We start from the raw sequence: 26,941 nt of genomic DNA, 5'->3' as shown, positions 1-26,941 counted from the left end.
GATCAGATGTCTTCAGACATGTTTGATAGTCAAATAGATCAAGGATCGGTCCCTGATCCAACTGGGAGTTTTGAATCGCAAAATACTATTGAGGAATCTAAACTTCAATTGAGTAAGAGTTCTAAAAAAGGTATACCTAAACGATCATACGAGATTGAGGATTAAGTTTTCTTGGTATCTCGCACAGAATTGGATGAGCCTAATTCTGTTATTCAGGCTTTAGCAAGTCCCGAAAAAGATGAATGGATGAAAGCAACAAAAGAAGAATTGGAGTCCATGAAAACCAACAAAGTTTGGGATCTGATCAACCTTCCTTCTGGGCGTAGAGCTATTGGGAACAAAGGGAAAGGGAGATGGCCTAGAAATGGTGAAGGAGGAGCAATGGCCATGGCTTCCCACTGTTATTATTGGTTTAAAAGTGTTTTACTATCTATTTATTGCGTGAAATTGTAGCCACCAAAAATGTTGCAGACGTCAACTACAAAGGAACATAATGGTGTTTGGATTTTTGCGCAACTGTTGTCGAGAGAGAGAGAAATTTTTTAGTTTTGCCACTTAACTTATTCCAGATCAATATATGCATGATGCATAATAAAATTTAATCACTTAATATTAGTTAATTAATAGTATAGAAAAGGGCTAAATATACCCCTATACTATTGGAAAACGGCCAAATATACCCTTTATTATACTTTGATTCCAAATATACCCTTGACGTTATACTATTGTTCAACTATACCCCTCCTCCGTTAAAGTTGTCCACCTTAGACATCCTATCCTACGTGGCACATACATTTGATGAGCTGGATGCCACGTGCCATTGTCACCTCATCACCCCTAACTCATTTTACTCCTCTCCTCTCCCACCACTAAAAATTTCCACCCCTCCACCACCATTGTCACCATTACCGCCATATTATCAATCCCACCTCCAATCTCAATTAAACTGAAATTTTGTCATCTAGCCAAAATTGTCAAGAGCTCAAACTCATTCCAAGAGCAGAATTATTCCGCCGGAATATTATTACAAGATCTCAAACTCATTCCCAGTACATACGTACAATATAATAATTCAACCAATTATAACAAAACCTCACACCAAGACAATAAAAATGAAGTAAAATTAAACGAATGAAATTAATGTCTTTAGTTTCCACCACCAAAACCGGATTCACTTGCCACAAAATTATAGTTCAAACTTCTTAGAGTCGCATTATAGAGTCTTGTCCAAAAGTGATTGCTTGACTATATATAGCGCATTTCTTCGTTCAACGTTGTATTTCTCTACTAAGCTTGCAGAAGTGTATCGACTAAGTGACAATTTTGACTAACGACAACTTTTGATTAATTGGGATTGGAGGTGGGATTGAAGGATAATATGATGGTAATGGTGGTAATGGTGGTGGAAGGGTGTAAATTTTAGTGGTGGAAGAGGGGACGAGTAAAATGGGTTAGAGGTGATGAGGTGGCAATGCCACGTGGCATCCACCTCACCAAATGTATGTGCCACGTAGGATAGGATATCCAAGGTGGACAACTTTAACGGAGGAGGGGTATATTTAAACCAATAGTATAACGGTAGGGGTATATTTGGACCCAAAGTATAACGAAGGATATATTTGGCCCTTTTCCATTAGTACAGGGGTATATTTAGCCCTTTTCCGATAATAGTATATGTGTTGCATCAATTTACGACCATTAAATTAAAATTATCTAGTTTCACGTAAATATCACTATTTTTTCCCATATGCATGTATTTTGAAAGTGAATAAACAAGATAAAAGAAGGCCTCTGTTTTAATGGTGTTTGGGTCAGCTTTTCGGAAATTACATAATCTTTTGTCTATGTTGAATTTAAACATGAACCTTGTGGTTGATAAAACAAGGTCTCTATTTTTATTGAATTTTAAAATAAAAACCCATATATCAATATGCTTTAAATTTTGTTTAAAGAACTTCTTGAGGAAACATTCTTCATATTTTGTTATTTACCAATTCTTGTTCGATTTTGTTAAAACTTCTCTGAAATTAAATAAGTGGGGTCTCGTTTTGTTGTGAAAAAATATTTTCTTTATTGGTTTAAAAACAAAATTAAACTCCCATATTAAAGAAATTGTGTTTTTAAAACACGAGCTCTAGCAGGTTTCACACCTTAAAGTGACATTTGTATGTTTTCCGATCTTGGAGACAATCAGGTGCCAAAACCTCCATCGACAAAGCTTTTGAAGTCGTGTTATTCCTCTTATATACTTCCAAAAATCTGTTGGACAAGAATTACTTACATATATTCTTTTTAACCAACTTTTTTTAGTTGTTTGAAAGTGCCATTGGCACAACTGGATAGACTTCGAGCCAAATAGATCTTGTTCATTTATCTCTTCTGATCAGTTCATTTATCTCTTCTGATCATTTTTTTTTTTCTTCAACGTGATCTTTTTGTTCTAAATAATTGATACATTATATAACAAATAATGCTTGGTCGATTTAGTTAACCAATCATATAAAAGACTGTGAAATGATTTGGAACTTAACGATATATAGAAATCCAAAACAATTCCTCCAAAGGGATTAAAAAAATAACTACGTCCTGCAAAATATTTTTTTAAAACCCAAAACAATAATGAAGTGAAAAAAGAGCCCAACCAATTGCTCCAAACAAACAAAAAGCAACCCGTACTAGAAAACATTACTGAATGAAAGAATGCACCTCAGAATTATATAATAGCAGTGGCAATAACTACACGAACCAAGTACTAGCTATCAGGCAAATCTGGTTATGTTATGGATGATTAGGAGGATGACCAGCTGATACATTAGCAAATAGCAATGAAAACAAGAACATTGCTCGGAAAAAATGACCTACTTGATCAAACAAATAGACAAAAATTTACATAAGCCTAAACTGCCTTTGACCCCCTCTTAGTTGCTCAAAACATTACAAATCTTTCAAATCTCCTAAACTCACAAAAACATAAGACAACTCTGGGGGAATAATGATATCATACTCGATGGAGTCAAATGCTGGTGGTTTCCATCACTCTGCTACCTACTAAAGCTAGTATGTCACTCAACTGCATAAACTTACACAGAAAGAGACGCCCCGTTATCGGCCATGGTCAGATTTAGTATCATATTAGCTGCCTTGGGAGCCCTGCCAAGGTAGAAGGATTCTGAAAATTAGCAAACTTGTAGAGGAGTATGAAACTCATCTTGAAGCAAATGCAATAACTTCAAACTTAAAAGCCAAATTGCAGTATTCCAAGACAAGCCCCATGTACCAATTGGATAAAGCTGTCAAACTTGCCTTTAAACAGCCAAAGCAATCATATATGAGTAATTCTTAGTTCTTCACGAGTTTGAGTTGAGGAAGGTGAAAGTGGAAGGTATTAAGTACCATGACTCAGGTGTCTGGTAGAGGGATGCTGAATTGCCAAAGCACGACTGAAGCATGTCCGTGTAGATGACACCAGGATTAAGTGCAACAGCTGCCATTCCAGGGGGCAACTCCTTCGCAACTGACCCTGTCAAACCCTCTATTGCCCATTTTGAAGCACAATAAGGTGCCACCTGTGAAGATTTAATCACGTCTCAACAATTTTAGTCAGACTCGGAACCCCTGGAAGTGATATAAGCTAGTAATGGAAATCTAATTAAATAGGCTTTTTCATCATCCATTTGCAATATTATTCTGGTAATGCTTCACATACATTAAGTTTCTTCCTCGTTAACTTCCAAATTTTGAAGTGCCAGTTTAAAAGTTCACATTTGAGACCTAAAAATGAATGCAACTTCGGTTCCTAAATGCTTAAAGGATCATTTTGAGTTCCATGGTCATTACAAGTCATCTAGTGTAAATGTACTCAAATGTCACCCAGATTAACCTAGCAAAATTAAGTTAATCAACCCTTTAATGTTTCCCTCAGTTATGAGGAAAAGATCCAAGATATTTATGATTTGGAACTTTCTAGCGACATAAAATATGAGATCCAATGAACATCTGGCATACAAGAACATCATTTTTGCAAATCATCAGCAATCTGATTAACAGACTAGAGTAGAACTATGGGAACCTTACGGATAAAGTTCTGGTGATTTCAGTAGAAACTGAGTTTTACCTGTGCCGCGCCAGATCTTCCCCATCCAGAAGACATATTTATAATCACTCCTTGCTTCTTCTCCAGCATTAGGGGAATAAAGTGACGCAGAACATTTGCAGTTCCTTTTAGATTAGTATCAATGACAGAATCAAACTCTTCAGCTGGCACTTCCCAAAGCTTGTTGTTCCTATTAATAGTTCCCGCACTGTTCACTGGACGAGGTTCATATTTTAGGTTAATTTGTCTGAATGTGAGATAAAAAAAAGAGACCAGTACAACCTGTAGAGTGCCAATTTAAAGCCATAAAAAGTGTAACCTGCCAATTCAGCAAACTTCATTCGGGTTGGGTAAGTGACATAATCATTTAAGGGTTAAATTAGATTCATCTATCACTGTGAAGAACTGACAGGAAACTGAGAAATAACATCCTTAAATAGGATCAACTTTCTCCAATTTTTAGTCGGTCCATCGCACAGTGCATTCACGTACAATATATTCTTCTTTTAAATTAAAAGACTCAAAATTTCAGAAAAAACTCGTCTGAAGTATCAAATCGTAAAAAGATCAATTCAATGCTGTTGATAGAGTGGAAGGAATAGGATTGCACTTTAATATTTGTAATGGGAGCAAATATGTTAAGATCACTATGTCCTTTATAAAATAAAATAACTGTACTGCAACAGCAAGGTTGTAAATCAAGTACCAATGATATCAGGAACGCCCTTTTTCTCCATAACAGCACGTGCAAACTCTTCAACGCTGCTATTTAGACTCTGAAATGCCAAGAAAAAAACACAAGCTATGAGCCCGTTTGGATTGGCTTATAAGTTGGTCAAACCAGCTTATAAGCCATTTTTAACTTATTTGAGTGTTTGGCAAAAATAGAAAACAGCTTAAATTAAGTTAAAAAGTGCTTAAAATAAGCCAAAACCAAGAAGTTGCTCAACCCCAACTTATTTTTTTTGGCTTAAAAGCCATTTTGGTTTGACCAACAACTTTACCCTTTTATCCCTTATATTTTCTGTTAATTCCAATACTACCCTTACTTCTAAAAACCCTTTAAACACTTTAATCCAAACACGTAACTGCTTATTTATAAAATAACTTTCAGCACTTAAAAATACTTTAAGCACTTATGCTTAAAAGCCACTTTTTTTCAGCTAATCAAAACGAGCTCTATGTCGATAGATGCATGGAGGCTGATCAGTTATTTTGTCAAACAAATTAATGAAATTGTATAATTATACACATGAACACACACATTTATTCATTATTGCAGTCAACTAATATGTTTATTCACCACAATAACATTCAACTAAGACAAATACCTGAGCTTTAGATGAGAGCAACATGGAGAGCAAGTACTCAGAAATATAAAGAGGAGTATTGATTGAGGAGGTGAAAAAAAAACTCTGCTCAACTTCAAACATGTACTCCATCTCTCCTTAACCAACAAGGCTATTGGTAGTAGTATCTTTTCTTTCTCCACTCATCAGGCATCCAACCACTTCTTAATACAACATTGAATAGCTTGACAAGTCATCCTACGTCAACCTCTCCAAGACACTTCCAAAATTCAAACCTCTATAGGGATATCATCTGGACCACAAGCTTTTCTAATCATATTTTCCATGGTATCCTTTACCTCAACTGACCTAATTCTATGACTGTAGCTTTAAAAAAAAAAAAAAAAAAAAATTGCCGTATCTTCATAATGTATTGGGTCATCAAAACCAACAACATTACAAACAAATGCCAATCCATAGACAATGACCAACTTGAGTAATCCCTGTAACTGAATAATTTAACCAATTTCCTCAGTAAACTAAACTAGAAACCCAAAAAAAAAAAAAAAAAAAAAAAAAAGCTTTAAGGTATAATCCCTCTGCCCCTGATTACTTGTCTATGTTTGACTTGACATAGCCCTTAAGAAGCAATAAATAAAATGATAATCCTAGTTATCACCCCTAATTATTATATGTTGGGAAATGAATTGGAAATAATATATTACAGATAGCAGTTTCATTAAAAAAAAAAATGGAAATAATATAATAGGTATTATCTCTTGGTTTTCTTAATTGGACAAGTAATCTATTTTTAGTGTAGTGGACAAGTATAAATGGACGAAGGGAGTAGATTTGAAATGCAACTCTGACGGATGCAAATACAGTTCACACATAACCAGGGGCGAATTTATAGACCAAAGGGCGGGGGGAAGTAAAAATGTGAAAGGGATTATTACCACATCGACATTCAATAGGAGGTGTTTGTTTTCTGAAGGAGGAGCGGTGGCGGATGCCAGCTCGGGTTGAAGGGCATTGAGCTTGTCCTGAGAACGAGCGCAGCCGATGATGAAGTGGCCTCTCTTTGCCAATTCTAGGGCTAGGGCTTTGCCTAACCCTCGGCTTACGCCCGTGATTAACACCGTCCGTTTCGCTCCTCCTCCGGCTAATCGCATACTGGGGTTTCCTGCCATCGTGGGCATTGCCGTTAGTGTCATGTCTTAACCAAATAAAGTAGAAGAAATACGCTTCTTTTCAGATATTCTGAGCAGTATTATACTAACAGAATCACTATTATTTTTTTTTTCCTCACAGATGAATTCTGAGCAGCTTATGTCTGGTTTATTTTGTTGTCTTCCTTTCATATGCAGAAAATATTATCTTAAAAGTATTTGTATATAATCTAGATAAATAACATGACAGGTGGAAGTAGAGGTAAGGGCGTGGGTGGTGGAGACCGGAGCTAACGGGGTGAGGGGGGTGAAGATGAGGTGTGTTGGAGAATAGAAGAACACAATCAATGTGTAACTTGTTTTTCTAATTAATGAAGTCGTTTTCCTCATTTTTAATTAACTCATAGATATTTTTTTTCCATAGAGATATTTGATCAATCAAACATGAAATAATTAGAAAATGTTTTCCTCCGTAAAGCTCCACTAAAGCTACTATATCTAGTTCATCAACTACAGTATGTTATGGATAGAAATGTAGCTCCTCAAGATTCTTTACAATCATGTTTTCATTACATGTGACAAAATACGTTTATTAATTTAGTTGTTATAATTTTACCTTCCTCGTCTTGAGGTCCTTCAATATAAATAGAGCTCTGAATGATTTCACGTAATACAAATAGAGTTCTTCTCTATGTTAACAACAATAGCACACATATAACATTTCTTCTGCAGGAAAGCAATAAGTCATGTGCAAATCCCAACTAAATAATACTTAGTACTTAGTAGTAATATGCATTTTGGAACAATTTAGGTGGTATGGAAACGTGGTTGTTGCTTGAGAGTCTAGAGATGAAAAATATTTGGCCTAGCTTTTAGTGAAAAGAATAAGTAATTTTAAATAATAACAAAAAATAATTTTCAACTTTTGTGAAAACTAAAAAAGCAGATTTCCCCTAAAATAAGTTTTTGGTTTTTTAAATATGGAGGGAATACTTTTTTTTTTTTTTTACGCTCCTTTAACAATAAAGCACAAAAATGCATAAAATAGCTAAAAATTGAAAGATGGACAACCAATGAGCTATTAACGTGTTTGTTCATCTTTCTTTATTCTGCCACAATGAAATTTAAATGTCCCGTATAATGATCAAAACTCAACAGTAGAATAGGTGAGTCCGATTTCATTTTTGATAGAAACCATGATACTAACACTCTATTGAAACCCTAGACATCGACGATGACGGAACCGATATCAGTCGAAGAAGACGACAAGCAAGCACCGGAACTTGAAACAATTTATCAGATATGCAACAATCGTAAGGAGAAAAGGAAGTTAACGAAGAAGGAGAAGAGGAAGCAGAAGCGTAAGGAACTCGCTGAGAAGGCGCGTGAGGAAGAAGAGGCTAAGCTAAATGATCCCGATGAGCTTCGCAGGATACAGCTTGAAGAGGAGAAAGAGAAGGACAGATTAGAGAGAGAAAGGAGAGAATTTGAGGAGAGAGAAAGGCTCTTTCTCGAAGCACTTGCTCGAAAGAAAGAAGAAGAAGAACGAAGGAGAGTGGAATATGAGGAAGAAAAAGCGAAACAAAGTCAGGTATACACACTTCGCGCCTAACATTATCTTTAATATATGCAGATGCAATCGAACAGGTCTTTTTAGCAGTCAACTTTGAGTTATGTAGATTGTGTATTAACTTTATTGGTTATGGCTGTTTATCAACGTGGTTAGATTAAATTAGGCGAAAGTGCCAAACAATTCCTTACTACTAGTAGTAGTAGCAGCATTACTCCTGTAGTCATTGGCGGAGCCATGATTTTCACTAAAGGGGTTCAAAATACGAAGAGTAAAAAATATGCAAAAAATAATAATTTTAACCATGTATAAACAGTGTAATTTTCTGCTGAAGGGGGTTCGGATGAACAGCCCCTTCGATTTCTGTTACTATATGCTCTTCTTGTACTTTGATTAGTTTATTATTTTGTAGTAGTTACTGTTCAAAATGTTATGTCATGCTTTTCTTAGTATTTTGCCATGACTTCTTCATTTCCGCTACTTCCTTTTCCGAATTGCATTGAATTGTTTTTCCTCGAGCCGAGGGTCTATCGGAAACAGCCTTTCTACCTCCTAGGTAGGGGTAAGGTCTGCATACACTCTATCCTCCCCAGACCCCACTCATGGGACTAGGGTATGCTGTTGTTAATATTGGGAACTAAGGTTATTGGATGTTTGTTAAATGGACTTCTGTGACGAGAAACAAATTGAGGAAGTAATGAAAGTAATCAGAAGTTTTCCAGCATTTTTTGGTTATAAGAGGAAATATGAAGTGACTGACTTTCCCAATCCTTGTACCTCCGTCAGTTCTAAGCAAGCATAGAGAATTTTGCATTTTCGGGACTCGGTTGAACTTTGTAGTAGTAGGTTACATTTTGGTGGATGCTTTCTAGAGATGCAAAAGTATGTTGTGGTTTAACAATGAGTGCGATGCAGAGAGAATGCACATAGGGGTTGGTCATTGGAGAGAAATTGTAAACACAAACTATTTTAATTTAGTGTCAAAATTCAAATACGTTTACATAAACCAAGTGGAAAATATAGCATATCATGTGCTTCTTTCACTGCATAAATTAGTTTGTGTTTTCAAGATTATTGACCTCAGCGAACAGCTTACTATTGTGTGCAAAGTTAGTTCTATTGCCACATCTAGTATAGCAAGTGTTAGTAAAATATGTGTGCATGAATTTCTTTTGTTTGACATGCATAGAGATTCAGGTATGGGTCCTTTGATCCAAATAATCTATGTTACCATGTTTAATTGCAATCATTCTTCTTTTTAATCAAGTAAGGAATAGTTTCATTAAAAATGGGAAAAATCTCATATACAAGAGGTATACCAATAATTAGAGACCTACAAAAAGACACGGTTCTCTACAAAAACATCAAATCTTTCATTGTTTCTTAAAACTTTTGAATAATTTAGCAGCATATGCAAATGTCCGTGACTCGTTCTCTGTCTCCTCCTCTCTCTCCTTTCCCTAGTAGACCTGCTGTGTCTGTCTTACTTCTTTTAAGTGCTATGATTTTCACGGTCCATTGATATTCTTCATATAGTAAATGACTTTATCAAAAAAAAAAAAAAATTGATATTCTTTATATACATGCATCCGAGCAGGTTGCTCTTGAGAATGAAGCAGATGGAGATGACGAGTGGGAATATGTAGAAGACGGGCCTCCTGAAATTATATGGCAAGGAAATGAGATTATTGTGAAGAGGAATAAAGTGAAAGTGAAAAAGAAGGATCCAGATCCTGTGATTGTGAAAGAGGTACTAATCTGTAATTCTCTATAATATGTTTATTTCCCAAATCCATCCTTTGTCCTTTTTCAGCAATGAACTGTCCTTTGCCTCATGCAGGATCCCAATAGGCCAACATCCAATCCACTGCCTCCACAATCTGAAGTCTTTGCTGACTTCAAGAATGCATCATCTCTTTCAGCACAACAGCTGTTGGAGAATGTTGCTGTACAGACTCCTAATTTTGGAACTGAGCAGGTAAATATCTATAAATCCTAATTATAATGTCCTCTGTCATAGATCTGCCTAAATAATGATGACATTTATTCCCATTTCCGTATGTGCTAAACTTCTAATAGTCAAAATAATTACTCTCTTCTCTTCTCTCATTTTGTCTAGCATGACCATCTGCTTTCTTGGTTATCACATGGCAGGATAAAGCTCATTGTCCTTTCCACCTTAAAACCGGGGCTTGTCGATTTGGTTCACGCTGCAGTAGGGTTCACTTTTATCCCGATAAATCCTGCACACTGCTCATGAAGAACATGTACTGTGGACCTGGCTTTGCTTGGGAGCAGGATGAGGGGCTTGAGGTCTGTTAATGAAGTCTTCATGTGGCTCTAGTATCCTGATTTTAGTTTTTGCTAATTTTTAATAGTTTTCAGTTACTGCATTTCTTTGGAACTTCTATTCTGAAATTATTGGTCAGTTCTTCCTTAGGTTGCTTATGCTTCTCTTTACAAAAGCAAAAAAGTACAAGCCTGAATAGATAAATCTTTCAATTTTTGGGTAGGTCTACCTTTTTGCTTCTTTAGCTGCATCAGTACTGATCAATGTTGGTTGTCATTGCCAATGAGTAATGAAATATTATGTCAACCTGTGGCTGGAACATTAATCCTCTTTTTTCCTTTGTGGTCATTTTCTTCTTAATCGTATCCCCTTTTCTTTAAGTGTGGTCACTTCATTTGCAATCCAAGTGATGGGCGATGGATTATGTTTGAGTAGTAATATATTTTTATACTCAAAAAATAATTTATTTTTCTTCACAGTAGAAGCTTTTCGTTTTTCTTTAACTCCCTTAAAACAGAATATCTGCCCTGAAAATTCTGGAGGCACATGTTTCTTGCGCCGATTCAGCTGGAGACTCTTAGCCAACTCTGTATCCTATTTTGCAAAGTGAGCTAAAGAATTCTGAATGTAACAGTTGTATGTTTGTGATTTCTATCTTTTTGCAATTTCTTCATGTTATTTACCCATCTGTTCTCGGTAATAGAGAAAAGGAAGACAAATAAGAAATTATTTTTGAATGGGATTTGTGCTGCCTTTCTTGCATAAAAGGTATTACTATTGCGTGTAATTGGTAACTTAAAGATTAGCAATCAAGCTGCGGGTTAGACCTTTTAGAGATGTGTCTAGGATTGACAAAGTTCTTTGGTACCTGGTGCAACCTATGTAGCTCTTTGGTACTCGTTGACGATTGACAAGATCCCTTTTTCCATAGTCAAGCCGATAGAGGAGCTAGATAATGTCTTAACAATCATCCGAAAATCTAATCATCAAGCTTCTGATTCTCTTACTCATTTTACATATACCGTGACTAATTTGGCGGGAAATACATAGTTCACAATGACATAACGCGTAGGTTCTTTTCCAATAGCTTCAAGTAGATGGCAGTGGTTTTAGTGTCAGAATTTGTATCTTAAGTCGAACCTCCAACGCCGTACCATTATCTAGCAGAGTATATTCCTATTTGCATAACTGACATAAAGTGACTTGTAGATCTCTGTTACAAGTTTGCCTCTATTTAATAAGCTTCACTATAATTATATTTTCTGCTGCAGGGCTAAAAAACAACTATTATTTTTAGCAAATTTGAAGGTTATTAATTTATCTCTGGAAATTAGTAGTTTGTCCAGTACTAAATGCTCAAATCCGGATTTTCGTTTATTGGATTTAATTCGTTATACCTGCGTAGTCTTTATGCATACATGAGTGTGCATGCTGAATCTTTTCTGGGTAGCTCTCTGTAGTATCAATCTGCAAAATCTTTGAGGTTTTCCAATTTTGGCTTATGTTAGAGCTTGTTGGTTATCTGTTAGCTATTTAGTCGCTTAAGTACTTGCTAGTTGTATTTGCACCTCCATTTGTCTTTCACATACCCTGCATATGTTTATGCAATCAATTGTTGTCCTCTGTTCTTCTCTTTCTACAGTATACAGATGAAGAAGTTGAATCTAGTTTTGAGGAATTCTATGAGGATGTTCACACAGAATTTTTGAAGTTCGGAGAAATTATAAATTTCAAGGTAGTGAAGTCTCTTTCTTTCTGTTGTTGAATTTACTGCTTATTATGTTCTCAATTTAGGATGTAAGTTCCAAATCAGTGACAGCAGGAGTATTTCTTGGAAGTGAGCAGTGTCTTTTCTACTCTTTTAAAGCATGTTGCTCCTCTGTTAGTCGCAAATAGTAAGAACTCATGCATATAGTAGAATCACGGTTTCGCTACTCCTTCCTGAAAGAAGAATGATGTCAAAGGCTGAGTTGTTGCCTTGCGATTTCTAGCCTTTTCTCTTAGGTACATTTGGTTGTCAAGGAAACAAAAGGAGTGTTAGAAAGTTAATTGCGTTGCACTTTAGGTGAGTTTGTGAGCAGGAAAAACGTGGGAATTGTCATGACTTTTCCACAGGGAAAACTTCCCTCTAAAATAAGTCCTGCAAAAGTTGCAACAAAAATGATTCCTTAGTTTTCTTTTTCTTTGATCGAATATGGGAATCCCCGAAAAGCCCCAACTATCTTGACATTCAGGAGAAGCTTTAAGAATCTAAAACATGTATCTGCAGATGTAACCAAGGAGCTCTTCTGGAGAGCTGTGTCACATAACAATGAAAAGTTTTATTTGCAAAATAATGCTGTTAGCGAAGGAGCTTGCTTCTTATTCTCCTTTAATTGTGTAACCAACTAATATGTTTCCACATTTAGGTGTGTAGAAACAGCTCATCTCATTTGCGAGGGAATGTTTATGTACACTACAAAGATATAGATTCTGCGGTGCTTGCTTATCATTCTATAAATGGACGTTACTTCGCTGGCAAACAGGTATTTGACTAACATTCAAATTAATGGTTTGCAGTTCAAATGAGATGCATTTTGCTGTTTGTTATTCTAGTAACTTTCTTTTAAGAGAATTGATCGCGTGAAAGCACATGAAATTTCCCCTTTTGAATATATCATATTGTTTCTTTTTACCCTGGGAGAGCCGACATTGATAATACTGACACCCTAATGCATGCAAATACACACTTCTAGGGATCACAATAGCCTATATATGCACTTTACTTGGTCTTGAACCACATGGCTAGAATTTAATGACAATTGTTTTTCTTCTTGGCATATCTGGTTCTTTATAGATCACATGCGAGTTTGTTAGTGTAACAAAATGGAAGGTTGCCATATGTGGGGAATTCATGAAGTCGAAGCTTAAGGTACAACTTGAATCTTGCTGCTCTTGCTTGAGTTCTGTGTTTATAACTTAGTTACTCCTGTTTTTTTTTTTTTTGGGTCAGCAGTGCTTGTAGGGAGTAGATTAGTTAAAGAACATCTTTATTGTTTACCTGGTTCTGATATTAAGATCTTCTGTTCCTCCCTTTTTTTAACATGAATTACACACGTGTTGACAGTCATGCTCCCGTGGAACGGCATGCAACTTCATCCATTGTTTCCGCAATCCTGGTGGAGATTATGAATGGGCGGACTTGGACAAACCTCCACCAAGATACTGGCTTACGAAGATGGCTGCTTTGTTTGGGTATGCTGATGAGTCTGTCTATGATAGACGGCTTGAACGGAAAAACTCAGAACGGGTATTGAATTCCCACAAGATGCTGGCAGCTGATTCTGACAGGTCGGTTAGCTTGTGGTATCTTTCATGTGAACTTGATAATGTATCGATTATCAGATCATATCTTTGATACTTTCATCTTCATAAAAGAATATGCTGATATGCCCATCTCAAAAATGATACTTCAGTTATGGCTCTCTCTGATCTTAAGAGATCACATTGAGACATGCCTGTTGGATCTATAGTTGTGGCAATCAGGTGGTTGTGTTGAATGTGGTGGGTTAAGAACAGGTTAAAGAAAATTGGGTCAAACCTAACCCAAAATTGGGTTAGGTGATATGTAATTCTGCTCAGACCTGTTGGTTCCTCTTTCTTCCCTCAGTATCATCATTCTTTTTTGATTGTAGATGAAAGATGTATACCTGCATGTTTTAAGTTTCCAAAAGGTATGGGTGAATATGTGGATGCATATCAATCTTGAGCATGAGATACTGTGACTTGTCGTTTGGATCCGGTATAGAGTAATTTGGTAGAATATTAGAATAGGTCTGTATGGTCTAATACTCCTTGCATGAATGAGTAGGATTCAACTAACAGTGGTGAAGGGCTTTAAAAAGACAAATAATAAAATGGCTTGGTCCAGACATGGTTTTACTATTCGTATTGAATATCATTTCTATACCCTTTCTCGTCTTCTGTGCGTTCCCAAATGGCTGTCTCTCTCCTTTTTTTGGTGATGAAAATCTCTCCTTTTTCTTCCGTAATACAAGCATAGAGTGCAGAAAGCACGGTTAGCATTCAATCAACACCCTTTTTTAAACATTTTATGCTATAATATGTGGCTTTCTTGCACCAGAGAATATTGCTGACAAGAAGAGGCGTAGATTTGTTATTAGCATAATTTTTTGTTATTTATAATACGTTCAAGTAAAACTTCTGCTAAGTTTTCTGGAAATGACAGGCATCGCTCTATAATGTCCGATTCAAGGGAGAGAAGATCTCGCTCAAGGGAGAACAGAAGTTCAAGGATCCACGATGAGGATTATGATGTTCATAAGAGGACACATCAAGAGAGAGGTGACTGTACTGATAGAAAACGGCGCAAAATTCTTGAGAAGAAACGACATGAGGAGCCAAGACAACATGAAGAGGAAACAAATCAACATGGTAAAAATAGATACCACAGTAGTGAGTCTGATTGGGATTTATCTGACAGAGAGAAAGAGGGAGTTAGGCGCCATTACCGCACAAGGAAAAGATCAAGAAACCACCATAATGAAAAAATGGGGCGTCAACATCGTAATGGTGACATCAAAAAAGTAGTTAGTGATTTCGACTCAGGTGATGATTTGCCAGAAAAGAGTAGATATAGAGATGCAGGATCTGGAAACAGAGAGAGGGGCTTAAGATATAGGAAGGAAGATCATAGTACAGCTTCAAGTGGTGAGTGGTTGGATGAGAAACGAGACAGAAATTTGCATCACAAGAAAAGAAGAAGCAGGTCTAGGCGTCATTACAGTGTTACATCATCACCTGATCACTGGGATAAGAGAAGCGGGAGCCATGATAGTAATACTACTGGAGGTTGGACTGTTGCTATCACAGATAAAAGAAAGCCAAGTTCTGAAAAGAGTGTCGATTCAGATATGGATTACCATTATCACCATAATGAAGACATTGGAAAAAGAGGCCGCTGGGAACCTGATGAAGGTGCTACTGGAACACACTCTAAAAGTAGTAAGAACTCTGTAATTGATGATTCTGAAGATCACAATGTGGAATCTGAGTTGAAGGATGATGAGGGCTATAGTGGTAGTACAACAAGGTGGAGTAGCCGATCAATTAGCCAAAAAAGGACGGGGAACTGGGATAGGATGGACTCTGCAAAGAAGTCAAAAAGATCTAAAGAGAATGATAGGGGGCACTATGAAAAAGACAGGAGTTACGCTGGACACAAACAACTTAAGTTAAGCTTGTAAGACAGGCACAACATTATTATTTTCACGAGGTTCATACCTTATATAATCAGTTGAAATGCTGGAAAGAACTTGAGGGTAGCATATGAAGTTATATGCATCCACCATTGCTGAGTTTGGTCTTGATTGTAAATAATGGACATTTTACCTTGTCTGAATGAAAATCAGGTTAATCTCTGATACATTCCCAACTGCAGTGGGGAATTGGGAGTTGGGAATATGGCCATTTTTTCCAATCGATGCTGAAGTACCTAGCGTTGGTTGCCTTACTTAAGGTGTCAGCTATTTCTGATTAGACAATAGCAACAGATTACTAACTCTTTAACGGGGTCAAACTAATCCATCAGTACTATTTGAAACTTTGTACTACTCATCTTTCTGAAAACTTTTCTATTTTAAGGACGAGCTAATTATGTCCAAAATTTAGTAAAATCAATCTTTGAGGAACACCTAAGGGTTATACAGTTGAGATGTTATAAAGAGAAATGAATTTAAGTTCTGAATGCGCCTATCTCTTTTTGAGACAAATACGTGTGAAAGAAGATTTGACTTTCGCCGCTCAATTTTAGGATTACTCTCCATAAATGGAAGGGTTTCTTTCCTCTTTTCTTTTTGGTTTCAAAAACTCTTTAAATAATAATAACAACAACAGTAACAATAATAATAAGGGCAAAGGTGTAAATATACCCTTCAGCTTTGCGATTTAGAGTAGATATATCCTCGTTATAAAAGTGGTGTATATATACCCCTGCCGTTACAAAATGATGCAATATACTTTTTTTTGCTGACGGAATTTTTTTTAAAAAAAAACCATTTAGGTTATTTTTTATTAAAAGAAATGCCACTTGACTCTAAAAAAAGTCTACTCATTTTTTTTTAGTAGACATACTTTTCTAAAGCCACATAGTAATTTTTTTCTGATGGGTCGGGTATGGTTCGGTTTAAAAAATTATCTCCGTAACTTTAAAAAAATAAGTCTATCCATTTTTTTAAAAACGAACTAGACCCAACCTACTAGAAAAAAAAATTACTATGTGGCTTTAGAAAAGTATGTCTACTAAAAAAAATGGTTAGACTTTTTTTTAAAGTCACGTGGCATTTTTTTAATTAAAAAATAACCTAAATAAATTTTTTTAAAATTCGGGTATATTTGTACCAGATGGATAATTTATTTTATATATATATACCACTTTCAGAATTATGAATAAGCGAGAATGAATATATTTATTTTTTTGCACCTTCGCTACTAATAATAATAATAATAATAACCGTGTGACAACAATCACCAAAAGCTAAATTATTGCATATATATCATCTGCAGATTGCAATAGATAAGTATGTGTTCGATTTTAGTTGATCTTTTCACTTAGCTATATCAACTAAACTACAGTCAAAATGGATTAAAGTATAGACAAGAAATAGAATGAAAAATGAAATTAAGGGAACAAAAATACAAAATCACATAAAATAATAACATATAATTTAAGGTAATTTAATTAGAAGAAAAATACTTATCATAAAGTAACATCTTGTGCTCCATATTTATGATTCCTAAATGTTTAGCATTTTTTGCTTAATTTAAAAATGAGCACATATAACATGCCAAATAGGGGGAATAGCCGTATCACCACGGAGCCAAACTAAACACACACAGAGATTTATTACTAATAAAATAAATAGGCAACCCTGCGATTTTGAGCGTCTCTTTTTTTCCATGTCCGCCTGAGAAAACGAAGTGAGGGAAGTAGCCGCCACCAGCCCCTCCAAGTTTTAGCTTTTAGGTCCACAAGTTGGCAGGCAAAGAAACTCAGAGAAATTTCATAATATTTATTGAAAAAAGGCTGCCCCAATTAAACTTCTCTTTTAGAGTTCTTTCTTCTATAGCTATAAAGTTTTTATTTCTTCTTTACAAACAAGGTTCGTTTCCCTCACTCTTTTTTTTTTCTTTTTTTTCCCCCCTTAATAATTTCTTGTTTTATACATGTTGTAAAATAGTTTAGGTTTCTCATTCAAGTTAATAAATGTATCTGTACCTCTAGCATGTGTTATATCACATGTCAGAGAAGTAGCAGCTTTACTGAATATGGTTTAATTTCTTGATTTAAAGAATATGGTTTAATTTCTTGATTTAAAGTAACAGTTTTTTTAATATGGTTCTTGATTTAAAGTAGCAGCTTTACTGAAAATGGTTTAATTTCTTGATTAGAAGTAGCAGCTTTACTGAATATGGTTTAATTTCTTGATTGGAAGTAGCATATTTACTGTATATGGTTTAATTTTTTTGATTGAAAGTAGCAGCTTTTGCTGAATATGGCTTAATTTCTTGATTGAAATAGCAGTTTGACTGAATATGGTTTAATTTTGATGTGAACTGAGATCGAATTGAAAAATAAATGGAAATCGAAATGAAACTAAGAAGGTAAGATAATTCTCATTAATCAGCTGCCCTGCTCACTGAGAAGTGAGCTACATATAACCAACTCCACTGGGGAGGGACTAAAGTGTAAAAGAAATAATAGGACTTAAGTGACAATATAGAAAGATTGTAACTAACTAAACTACTGGAATATACTACTACTCAAATGCAGGGTACAACCCTTATTGCAGCAGTCGAAAGAGATATTTAACAGGTCATATCAAATTTCTTGATTGAAAGTAGCAGTTTGACTGAATATGGTTTAATTTCTTGATTGAATTGTTATAGGTTGTGGAGTAATAGTGAAAGATGGGTTCTTTTAAGAGGAAATCACAAGAATTCTCCAATGAGGATAATATACCTCCAAGTAAACAGTTGAAACAGAATGATTTACTAGGTGTCGGCGAGCCAGTGGCGTGTTTGCATGATGTATCATATCCAGAAGGGTATGTGCCCTCTGCTTCAACTTCCACTTTGCCTCAACAAGATTCGAAACCTGCTAAGGAGTTCCCTTTTACGCTTGATCCTTTCCAATCTGAAGCAATCAACTGCCTTAATAATGGTGAATCTGTCATGGTAAGTTTGCCTTTTCCCAATAGATAAATTGATCAGTCAATCAAATAAGTCCCACTCCCTAATTACAGCTTGTTTGGATGGTTGTTAGCTATTGTATTATATCGTACTATTACTTTGAATATAATTTTTGTTTTGATTGTTACTTAAATTTTATTGTATCGTATCATTAATTCCATCTTTATGTAACGACGAAAAGCCCCATTTTATGTAACGCCAAGTCCCATTGATTGTCACTTAAATTTTATTGTACCGTATCGTGAAATCCATCTTTATGTAACGAAGAAAAGTCCCATTTTATGTAACAAAGAAAAGTCCCATTATTTGGTGTCGTTATCTTATTTTCTTATTCTCATTTTGCCTTTGCTTATTATTTAATAATTATATTTTATGCTTTATCTTATCTTGTTGTCTTATAATAACTCTATCTCGTACCCTACTTTTCCTTATAATATTGTAAGTTTATTCTTTAGATTGCAGATGTGTGGCAATTATATAAAGACGGAAAATTACAGTTTTTCAGATTCTTTAAATTTCGCCTTTGTTAGATAAATTGTATATTTAAAGGTGGTGGGACTGAATTGGAAATTGTGCCTGTAGGTATCAGCACACACGTCAGCGGGAAAGACAGTTGTCGCATTGTATGCAATTGCCATGTCGCTGAAAAATAACCAGCGAGTAGTATATACTTCACCAATTAAGGCTCTTAGTAATCAGAAGTATAGAGAATTCAAAGAGGAGTTTTCAGATGTGGGTCTGATGACTGGAGATGTCACGATTGATCCAAATGCTTCTTGCCTGGTATGCCAGTTTCTGTTAGATGCTTTTGCTCATAGTTTTTCTTATCCGTGCTGGGTTTTGGTAGGCTAAGGTGATTTGATTTCAGGTAATGACTACAGAAATCTGGCGTAGTATGCTGTACAAAGGATCAGATTTTACAAGGGAGGTGGCTTGGGTTATTTTTGACGAGGTACACTACATGCGTGATAGAGAAAGAGGAGTAGTTTGGGAGGAAAGCATTGTTATGGCCCCCAAAAATTCTCACTTTGTGTTCCTCTCAGCCACGGTGCCCAATGCTAAAGAGTTTGCAGATTGGGTTGCAAAGGTACTTGTTAAAACTCATTGAAATTGATCAGTATGCTTGATGCTTGAAACCATCTCATATGCTCATGTATATGACTTCCTACTATATTTATTAACGGCCTTCATTGAAAGTTTACTGGAATTCTTGAGATATATTTGGAACAACGTTATTTATTGATTTCCTTTGGTTTTTAAGAACTTCTTATTGGAGAAGGAGGAGAAGACGAAGTGGTTCCACTTGCTTTAATGTGGGTAGTTTGGAGAGAGAGAAATAGGAGAGCTTTTGAAGGAGTAGAATTGAGTTTCTCTCAGTTGAGGAGTAGCCTCCGCTCCCTTATTTTCTTTTGGTGTAAACAGAAAGTTCCTTGTTGTATAGATGATTGGGCGGAGTTTGTAGAGAATCATATTTTGTAGATTCTTTACCTTTTGGTATACCCCATGTATATGGCCAGTTTGGCCATGTTTATGAATGAAAATACCTTTACTTGATTTAAAAAAAGAACTCGTGATCATGATGCTGCTGCTTACGTCTTGAAAGTAATATTAAAAAACAAACCTTGCTGCCTTTATAAACTACTTCCCGAAGTAGATAGGTTTTGCATGTCTATGTATTGAAGGGTCAAGGGGATTTGATTCTGTTTTATCAGCAGTGCAGATAATTTGATCTTTATGGTGTTTCTGACATGATTGATTGATTGATATATGCTTGGTAGTGAACTAGCATGTTCTTTACAATGTAAAACGTAAGTGTAATAATCTAACATCTTGTAATCTTGGGCTGTTATTTGATTATAAGATGCTACCGTCAAGGTTTAAAAAAAATCTTGTAATTTGCGTACAACAACTACACCTCAATCCAAACAAGTTGGGTCGCCACTATATGAATCCTCAATGACCAGACATTACTCCATTTAAATTGTGTAATATTTGCCTGTTATTTATATCTTAGGAAAATAAAAATGTTTGCTTGTTGTATGATGCGTATTTGTTATGGATGTGTACGGAAGCCCAAGTATCTGATGGGCATTTTTAGGTTCACTTCCCTTTAGTGAGAACATGAATATGTAGCATGGGCTAGTTAAGGATGATGCTCTGAGAGAGAATCCAAGAAAAGAGTTTTGGACTAAAGATTGACATAGGGATACAAGGCCATTATTTAGATCCAGCTGGACCACTGGCTCATCCTGAACTGCAAAAGAAACTTAACTACTGTAGAAGCTTAGGGGGTTTCCCCTAATCCCTTTGCCTCTCTTTCCCTACTTATTCAGGAGTCCCATGACTCATGAATCTCTTCCCTTTTTTGTGACAAATCAATAGCTGTATCTACCAATTACTCTGGTCAGTTCTAACTGAGGCATCAAGTCATCCATAATGGCAAACGATGAGGAGAGCTTTTATTACTAAAATATTCCACCACTTAGAAAGACCAATGTTGAGTTATTCTTGTTTTTCTGAGATACTAATTTATGAAAGTTTAACCTGTTTATGAATCTTATGGTGGGATAATAATCTGGTCTGTCATAGTGCAGGTCCATCAGCAGCCATGTCACATTGTTTATACAGACTATAGACCCACACCACTTCAGCATTATATATTTCCTTCTGGTGGTGATGGGTTATACATGGTGGTTGATGATAAAGGGAAATTTCGTGAGGATAGTTTTCAGAAAGCTTTGAATGCTCTTGTTCCCACCAATGAAGGGGATAAGAAACGAGAGAATGGGAAGTGGCAGAAGGGTTTGGTTGTTGGCAAAGCTGGCGAGGATAGTGACATATTCAAGATGGTTAAAATGATTATCCAGCGGCAATATGATCCTGTAATATGTTTCAGCTTCAGCAAAAGAGAATGTGAACTTCTAGCAATGCAGGTGTGTTTTCTGTGTATTTTGCTGAAGCGTATAATTCGTAAATGGATATATTGCTGTACTCTGAAGTTGGCATACCAGCATACCAATTTCCTGATTTCTTCTCTATTTTACCCCTTTCTCACCTGGTTCAGAGAGAAGAGCACATGCCAACAACTTTTGACATGACATTCCATACTGTAGAAATATATTTTGTTCCATCCACTTTTAAAAACTAACACTCCGTGATTATTTGGATTTTTTAATTTGTTGGCACATGAGAGCATTTATTTCTGTTTAAATACGGTGGTTCTTGGGTTAATAGGCTAACTATTTTGCCTTTTGAATATGGAATAGATGGCCAAAATGGATCTAAACAATGATGACGAGAAGGTGAATATTGAAACTATTTTCTGGAGTGCCATGGACATGTTGTCGGATGATGATAAAAAGCTGCCCCAGGTGAGCATCTTATATTTATTTTTTATTAGTCATATAGCTGAGATATTAGGTTATGCAGTTGGTTCAGTTATGTGAAAAGATTATTGTTTCATAGTTTAAAAATCTTTGGATAGAGTACTTGCTAATTGTTGATTGCTGTATTCGACATTGCAGGTCTCAAATATGCTTCCCCTATTGAAACGTGGAATTGGTGTGCATCATTCTGGTTTGCTTCCTATATTGAAAGAAGTGATTGAAATCCTGTTCCAAGAAGGATTCATTAAGGTTGGAGTAAAGAAATCCTTAATTGCTTCGAAGAATTAATCCTATTAGGAGAAGTATTTTTATGTGACTACTTGATTTCATTCATTCTCAGAAGATGAGAATTAAGTTTATGCTTGCTTACAAAGATCTATTTGTCTTGTGTCCTGAAAACTTTCTGCAGTTATGGAGTAGATGAGAATGCTTAAAATCTACAAATTTATTAATGCTATGATAGAGTACTAATAGTATCTCAACTAAGTGATAGAATGATGCTTTGGTTGTTAGGTCACCTTCTGTTTTAGCGAGAAAGTTCTTGTTCATAGTGGGACCATGAGTTGGGACCTATACTCCTGTTTAAGTGTCCATTGCCTGCTTAGGCTCTACATCTGAAATATGTTTCTGCCATCATTCTATGAAGGTGCCGGAGAAATATATATATCATCGCTTTTGGTTTTTTATTCAGAGATGTTTACCTCAACTTTAAGTACTTCTGAAGTCATAGATACACATAGATACTTACTCATGCAAGTTTGGACCTGCATATGCATAAATTTCCTACATGTATACTTTAATCCTCTGTAAGAGATTCTTCTAATCTCAATACTGATCAGGTTGCTTTATATGATTTTCTTGTAGTGTTTGTTTGCCACAGAGACTTTCAGTATAGGGTTGAACATGCCTGCAAAAACTGTTGTCTTCACAAATGTTCGTAAATTTGATGGAGACAAGTTTAGGTGGATATCCAGTGGTGAGTATATTCAGATGAGTGGTCGTGCTGGTCGTCGGGGAATTGATGAACGTGGGATCTGCATCCTTATGGTTGATGAGAAGCTTGAACCTTCAACAGCTAAATTCATGCTAAAAGGAAGTGCTGATGCATTAAACAGGTACCAGTTTTGAATTCTCATTTTAAGTCTTAGACTTTTTTGAGTAAATTATCTTCCTTTTTCTTAGGAGGAGCAGAATATGTTCTTTATTTTTTCCCTAGGTTCAGAAGTTTCAACGTACAGTTAATAAGACATAGACAGCAAATAATGCATTGATAACAACTATACAGCTATTTGGCACTGCTGAAAAATGAATAGTTGGTTAAATAAATAAGTATGGCTATGTAAGGGGCGAGTTCATTATCCACCGAGTTTCGAAGTGTGCGCCACTGGCCCCGGGGATTTTTTGGTCATAAAAGATGAATAAAGCTGTTTTATCGTTGTCTTATCAACCCCCCACCACACACACACACACAAAAAAAAAAAAAAAAAAAATTGTCTTATCATCGTATAACACTTTCAACTTTGTAGTTGACTTCTATTTTGTGTATGTCAGTGCCTTCCATTTAAGCTACAACATGCTTTTAAATCAAATACGTTCTGAAGACGGTCATCCCGAAAATCTGCTCCGTAACTCATTTTATCAATTTCAAGCAGATCGTGCACTTCCTGATCTTGAGGTTTGTCAATTGACTCAACTCTTCTTTTTCTTTTTTAAATATCAAAGTCTCAACTCCGGGTTCTCTGTCGGTAAAGTTCTTCTGGGACTTGGTTTTATTTTTCCTTTTTCTTGCCAGAAACAAGCAAAACTTCTTCAAGAGGAGAGAGACTCAATTGTGATTGAAGAAGAAGACAGCCTTGAGAGATATTATAATCTGCTAGAACAATATAAGAGCTTGAAGAGGGATGTACGTGGCATTGTTTTCTCTCCAAAATATTGCTTACCTTTCTTGCAGCCTGGTAGGCTTGTGTGCATTGAGTGTACAAAGGTTGATGTTGATGTTCCAACCTTCTCCATCAAGGAAGAGGTCACATGGGGAGTAATAATTAATTTTGAAAGGGTGAAAGGTCTTTCTGAAGGTGAGATGAGTTATAAATCGACGTCAGATGGGTTCTCTTATTAGTTAGACTCCTTATCTTTTAGTTGAATGTCATGTTCAGATGATGCAAACAAAAAACCAGAGGACGCGAACTATACATTAGATGTACTCACAAGATGTATAGTGCAGAAGGATGAAGTTGGTAGAAAAACAATTAAAGTTGTCCAGTTGAAGGATACTGGGGAACCAGCTGTTGTCTCTCTTCCTTTATCCCAGGTAAGCTCCTTAGGCCGCTTTAGCCTTCTATGCCTTTTGCCTTCTCTTTCTGCATGTGAATCCGTTGATTTTCATAGATCTGAAGATCTTTTATCATCTATTCATATGTTCCATGTATCTTCTATCTGGTAGGTCATGAAAGACAATATAGAAATGGTTGATGACATAAATTTGCTGTCCTTTACTCTGACAATCATGCACCTTAAATGTATGCTTGTGGTTCCGCTTGTGTGGCTTAGCTAATGTATTTTCTGCTAAACAATTTATTGACAGATTGATAGTTTGAGCAGTGTCCGTCTTGTGATACCAAAGGATCTTTTGCCTTCGGAAGTTCGACAAAATACACTAAAGAAGGTTTCAGAAGTTCTCAATAGATTTTCAAGAGAGGGCATGCCTCTCTTACACCCAGAAGATGACATGAAGGTCAGAAGCAGTCTATCTCTCTCTCCCCCACTTGTTGGTATTAACTTGCTGGTTAGCTTGGTGTTCATTCGATGCATGTTCTGCAGGTTCAAAGTAGCTCGTACAGGAAGGCCTCAAATAGGATAGAGGCATTGGAGGGTCTGTTTGAAGAGTACGAGATAGCGAAGTCTCCCCTTATAAATGAGAAGCTTAAGGTTTTGCATAAGAAGAAAGAACTTACTAGCAAAATCAAATCAATTAAGAGAACAATGCGTACTTCAACTATCTTAGCTTTCAAAGATGAACTTAAAGCAAGGAAAAGAGCTCTTAGGAGACTCGGGTAAATCTGCTTCCTTTATCTTACCAACCTCGTATTGTTTTTGCTGACAGGCTCTGTTTCTTCTTTGAAGTTGCACTGTGTTGTCTATTCCGGCTGTCAAAATTAGAGTATACATGCTGTTTATATTGTTATTGCTCTTATATCTTACTGATACTTTTCCATTGTTGAACCGTTTTTTTTTTTTTTTTTTTCCCCCTCTTTTTTCCTCTCTTTTCTACTTCAGAATTATATTGCAATTTGTTTTACCTTTTCAAAGGTGTAGGAACATACAAAATGTTTCTTGTGTTGTAATAAGCCCGTAACTTCCCAAGTAATTACTGTAATTCTAATCCTTTCCTTTGATATGTGGTACATGGTGTTATGGCAGTTGTTTAACTTGGGATAATAATCAATGTAAAATAGACCTCAGGAGAGTTATTGAACCATCTTTGTTTCTGCAATACACTTTGGTACTCTTTTGGTATTGTACTTGCTTCTTCTTCATGTCATCTATTCTCACGGTTTCTTGCTCTGGAATTCTTTTGTTCTTTATGACTTTGCTCTGATTGGTGGATTGCATGAAAGTGCTTATAAAGTTGGGAATTATGCAGATACATCACAAGGGATGAATTTGTGGAGACAAAAGGGAAGGTTGCCTGTGAAATCAGCAGCGCAGATGAGTTGACCTTGACTGAATTGATGTTCAATGGGACCTTCACCGAACTTAAAGTGGAGGAGATGGTCTCTCTTCTCTCTTGTTTTGTGTGGCAAGAAAAGCTTCAGGATGCTCAAAAACCCCGGGAAGAGCTTGAGTTGCTCTTTGCACAGTTACAGGATACAGCTAGGAAGGTGGCAAAAGTTCAGCTCGAGAGCAAGGTATGTGTCATCTGAATGGTTATATGCTGATAAAGCTTGACAATTATGGTATAGAATACCATAGCTGAATGAACGTGTTTTACTGTGTAATATCTACCAGTTTTTCGGGCTAATTGAACATGTTCACATTAACACCGCTTTGAATTCGTAACATCAGTTCAATAGTATTAAGAAACTAATTAACGAGGACCCTCCATATTCCACAACCAAAAGAGCAACTATTGCTGTTATACTTGTACACCATTTTGTCTAATTCTGTTGTGCTTTCAATAGGTCCAAATAGACGTTGAGAACTTTGTGAGTTCTTTCCGACCTGATATCATGGAGGCCGTCTATGCCTGGGCTCGAGGATCTAAGTTTTATGAGATCATGGAAATGACTCCAGTGTTTGAGGGCAGTCTAATCAGGGCTATCAGGAGATTGGAGGAAGTTCTTCAGCAGCTAATACAAGCTGCAAAATCCATTGGGGATATTGTGCTTGAGGCAAAATTTGAAGAGGCTGTTGCCAAGATCAAGAGGGACATTGTCTTTGCTGCATCTCTCTATTTGTAGATATATAATATTGAGGCGTCTCTGTCGATGGTCCATATACAGAGGTTAGGTTAGATGGAGGTGATGCCACTAATTATGTGCTCAAATCTTGTAGGTGGGGTATCCATGACTCTCTTCTTCAGCTAAATTAAAACCAAATTAATTATGTCAGTTTATTATTTATTAGATATACAGCATAAACCAAGCTAAAGGTAGAACGGATTATTCTTGTTTCAAATTTAGTTGGTTTTTTCAATTTTTCCTCCACATGAAATACAAATTAATTTCATTCAATCTATCAGAGCGGAAGACAATTTTTGACGCATACGTTCAGTTAGAATAAATAAATAAAAAATGATTTAATCTAGATATGAGACACAGTATTCATGTTCATTAATCTGAAAACACCTTACATTTGTGTATGTTTTCAAATCAAACTTATTTTACTTAAATGA

At 36.0% G+C, this 26,941-nt stretch overlaps 3 protein-coding genes across 4 annotated transcripts; 2 read left to right on the top strand and 1 right to left on the bottom strand.

Moving 5' to 3' along the window:
• Positions 1 to 2,689: 2,689 nt before the first annotated feature.
• On the bottom strand, positions 2,690 to 6,623 carry LOC132064513 (NADPH-dependent pterin aldehyde reductase). The gene is made up of 5 exons (XM_059457513.1): positions 6,339 to 6,623; positions 4,800 to 4,869; positions 4,115 to 4,308; positions 3,394 to 3,566; positions 2,690 to 3,150 (listed from the first exon to the last, which is right to left on the bottom strand). The coding sequence occupies exons 1-5, from the start codon at positions 6,594 to 6,596 to the stop codon at positions 3,081 to 3,083; spliced, it is 765 nt and encodes a 254-aa protein (XP_059313496.1). The 5' UTR covers positions 6,597 to 6,623; the 3' UTR covers positions 2,690 to 3,080.
• Positions 6,624 to 7,618: 995 nt separating this feature from the next.
• On the top strand, positions 7,619 to 15,836 carry LOC132064512 (zinc finger CCCH domain-containing protein 5). Of its 2 annotated transcripts, XM_059457509.1 has the most exons (9): positions 7,621 to 8,142; positions 9,719 to 9,871; positions 9,962 to 10,099; positions 10,276 to 10,434; positions 12,054 to 12,146; positions 12,820 to 12,936; positions 13,248 to 13,322; positions 13,518 to 13,741; positions 14,640 to 15,836. In XM_059457509.1, exons 1-9 carry the CDS (start codon positions 7,786 to 7,788, stop codon positions 15,655 to 15,657), a joined length of 2,334 nt encoding a protein of 777 aa, XP_059313492.1. In that variant the 5' UTR covers positions 7,621 to 7,785; the 3' UTR covers positions 15,658 to 15,836. The 2 variants fall into 2 exon arrangements, with proteins under 2 accessions (XP_059313495.1, XP_059313492.1); XM_059457512.1 differs by lacking the exon at positions 13,248 to 13,322 and having other exon boundaries at positions 7,619 to 8,142.
• A 1,453-nt stretch (positions 15,837 to 17,289) lies between these two features.
• LOC132064510 (DExH-box ATP-dependent RNA helicase DExH9) lies at positions 17,290 to 26,800 on the top strand. Its single transcript, XM_059457507.1, has 15 exons — positions 17,290 to 17,571; positions 18,359 to 18,646; positions 19,244 to 19,444; positions 19,530 to 19,748; positions 21,256 to 21,594; positions 21,928 to 22,032; positions 22,186 to 22,296; positions 22,912 to 23,162; positions 23,599 to 23,722; positions 23,840 to 24,122; positions 24,204 to 24,358; positions 24,632 to 24,781; positions 24,868 to 25,100; positions 25,691 to 25,955; positions 26,229 to 26,800. Exons 2-15 carry the CDS (start codon positions 18,380 to 18,382, stop codon positions 26,505 to 26,507), a joined length of 2,982 nt encoding a protein of 993 aa, XP_059313490.1. The 5' UTR covers positions 17,290 to 17,571; positions 18,359 to 18,379; the 3' UTR covers positions 26,508 to 26,800.
• Positions 26,801 to 26,941: the final 141 nt, after the last annotated feature.

The sequence above is a fragment of the Lycium ferocissimum genome, chromosome 7 (genome assembly GCF_029784015.1).
Source record: "Lycium ferocissimum isolate CSIRO_LF1 chromosome 7, AGI_CSIRO_Lferr_CH_V1, whole genome shotgun sequence".
Taxonomy (NCBI): Eukaryota; Viridiplantae; Streptophyta; class Magnoliopsida; order Solanales; family Solanaceae; genus Lycium; species Lycium ferocissimum.
Note: the sequence above shows the minus strand (reverse complement) of the source record. Positions and strands in the feature narration are given on the sequence as shown.

Coding starts and splice junctions, on each gene's coding strand:
- LOC132064513 (XM_059457513.1), bottom strand. CDS start 6,596: ATGACACTAACGGCAATGCCCACGATGGCAGGAAACCCCAGTATGCGA. Junction 4,309..4,799: donor GGGCGTTCCTGATATCATTG/GTACTTGATTTA, acceptor AACCTCGTCCAG/TGAACAGTGCGGGAACTATT. Junction 3,151..3,393: donor TACCAGACACCTGAGTCATG/GTACTTAATACC, acceptor CTACCTTGGCAG/GGCTCCCAAGGCAGCTAATA.
- LOC132064512 (XM_059457509.1), top strand. CDS start 7,786: ATGACGGAACCGATATCAGTCGAAGAAGACGACAAGCAAGCACCGGAA. Junction 10,435..12,053: donor AGCAGGATGAGGGGCTTGAG/GTCTGTTAATGA, acceptor CTCTTTCTACAG/TATACAGATGAAGAAGTTGA. Junction 13,742..14,639: donor CTGGCAGCTGATTCTGACAG/GTCGGTTAGCTT, acceptor TGGAAATGACAG/GCATCGCTCTATAATGTCCG.
- LOC132064510 (XM_059457507.1), top strand. CDS start 18,380: ATGGGTTCTTTTAAGAGGAAATCACAAGAATTCTCCAATGAGGATAAT. Junction 19,445..19,529: donor ATCCAAATGCTTCTTGCCTG/GTATGCCAGTTT, acceptor ATTTGATTTCAG/GTAATGACTACAGAAATCTG. Junction 25,101..25,690: donor AGAGCTCTTAGGAGACTCGG/GTAAATCTGCTT, acceptor GGAATTATGCAG/ATACATCACAAGGGATGAAT.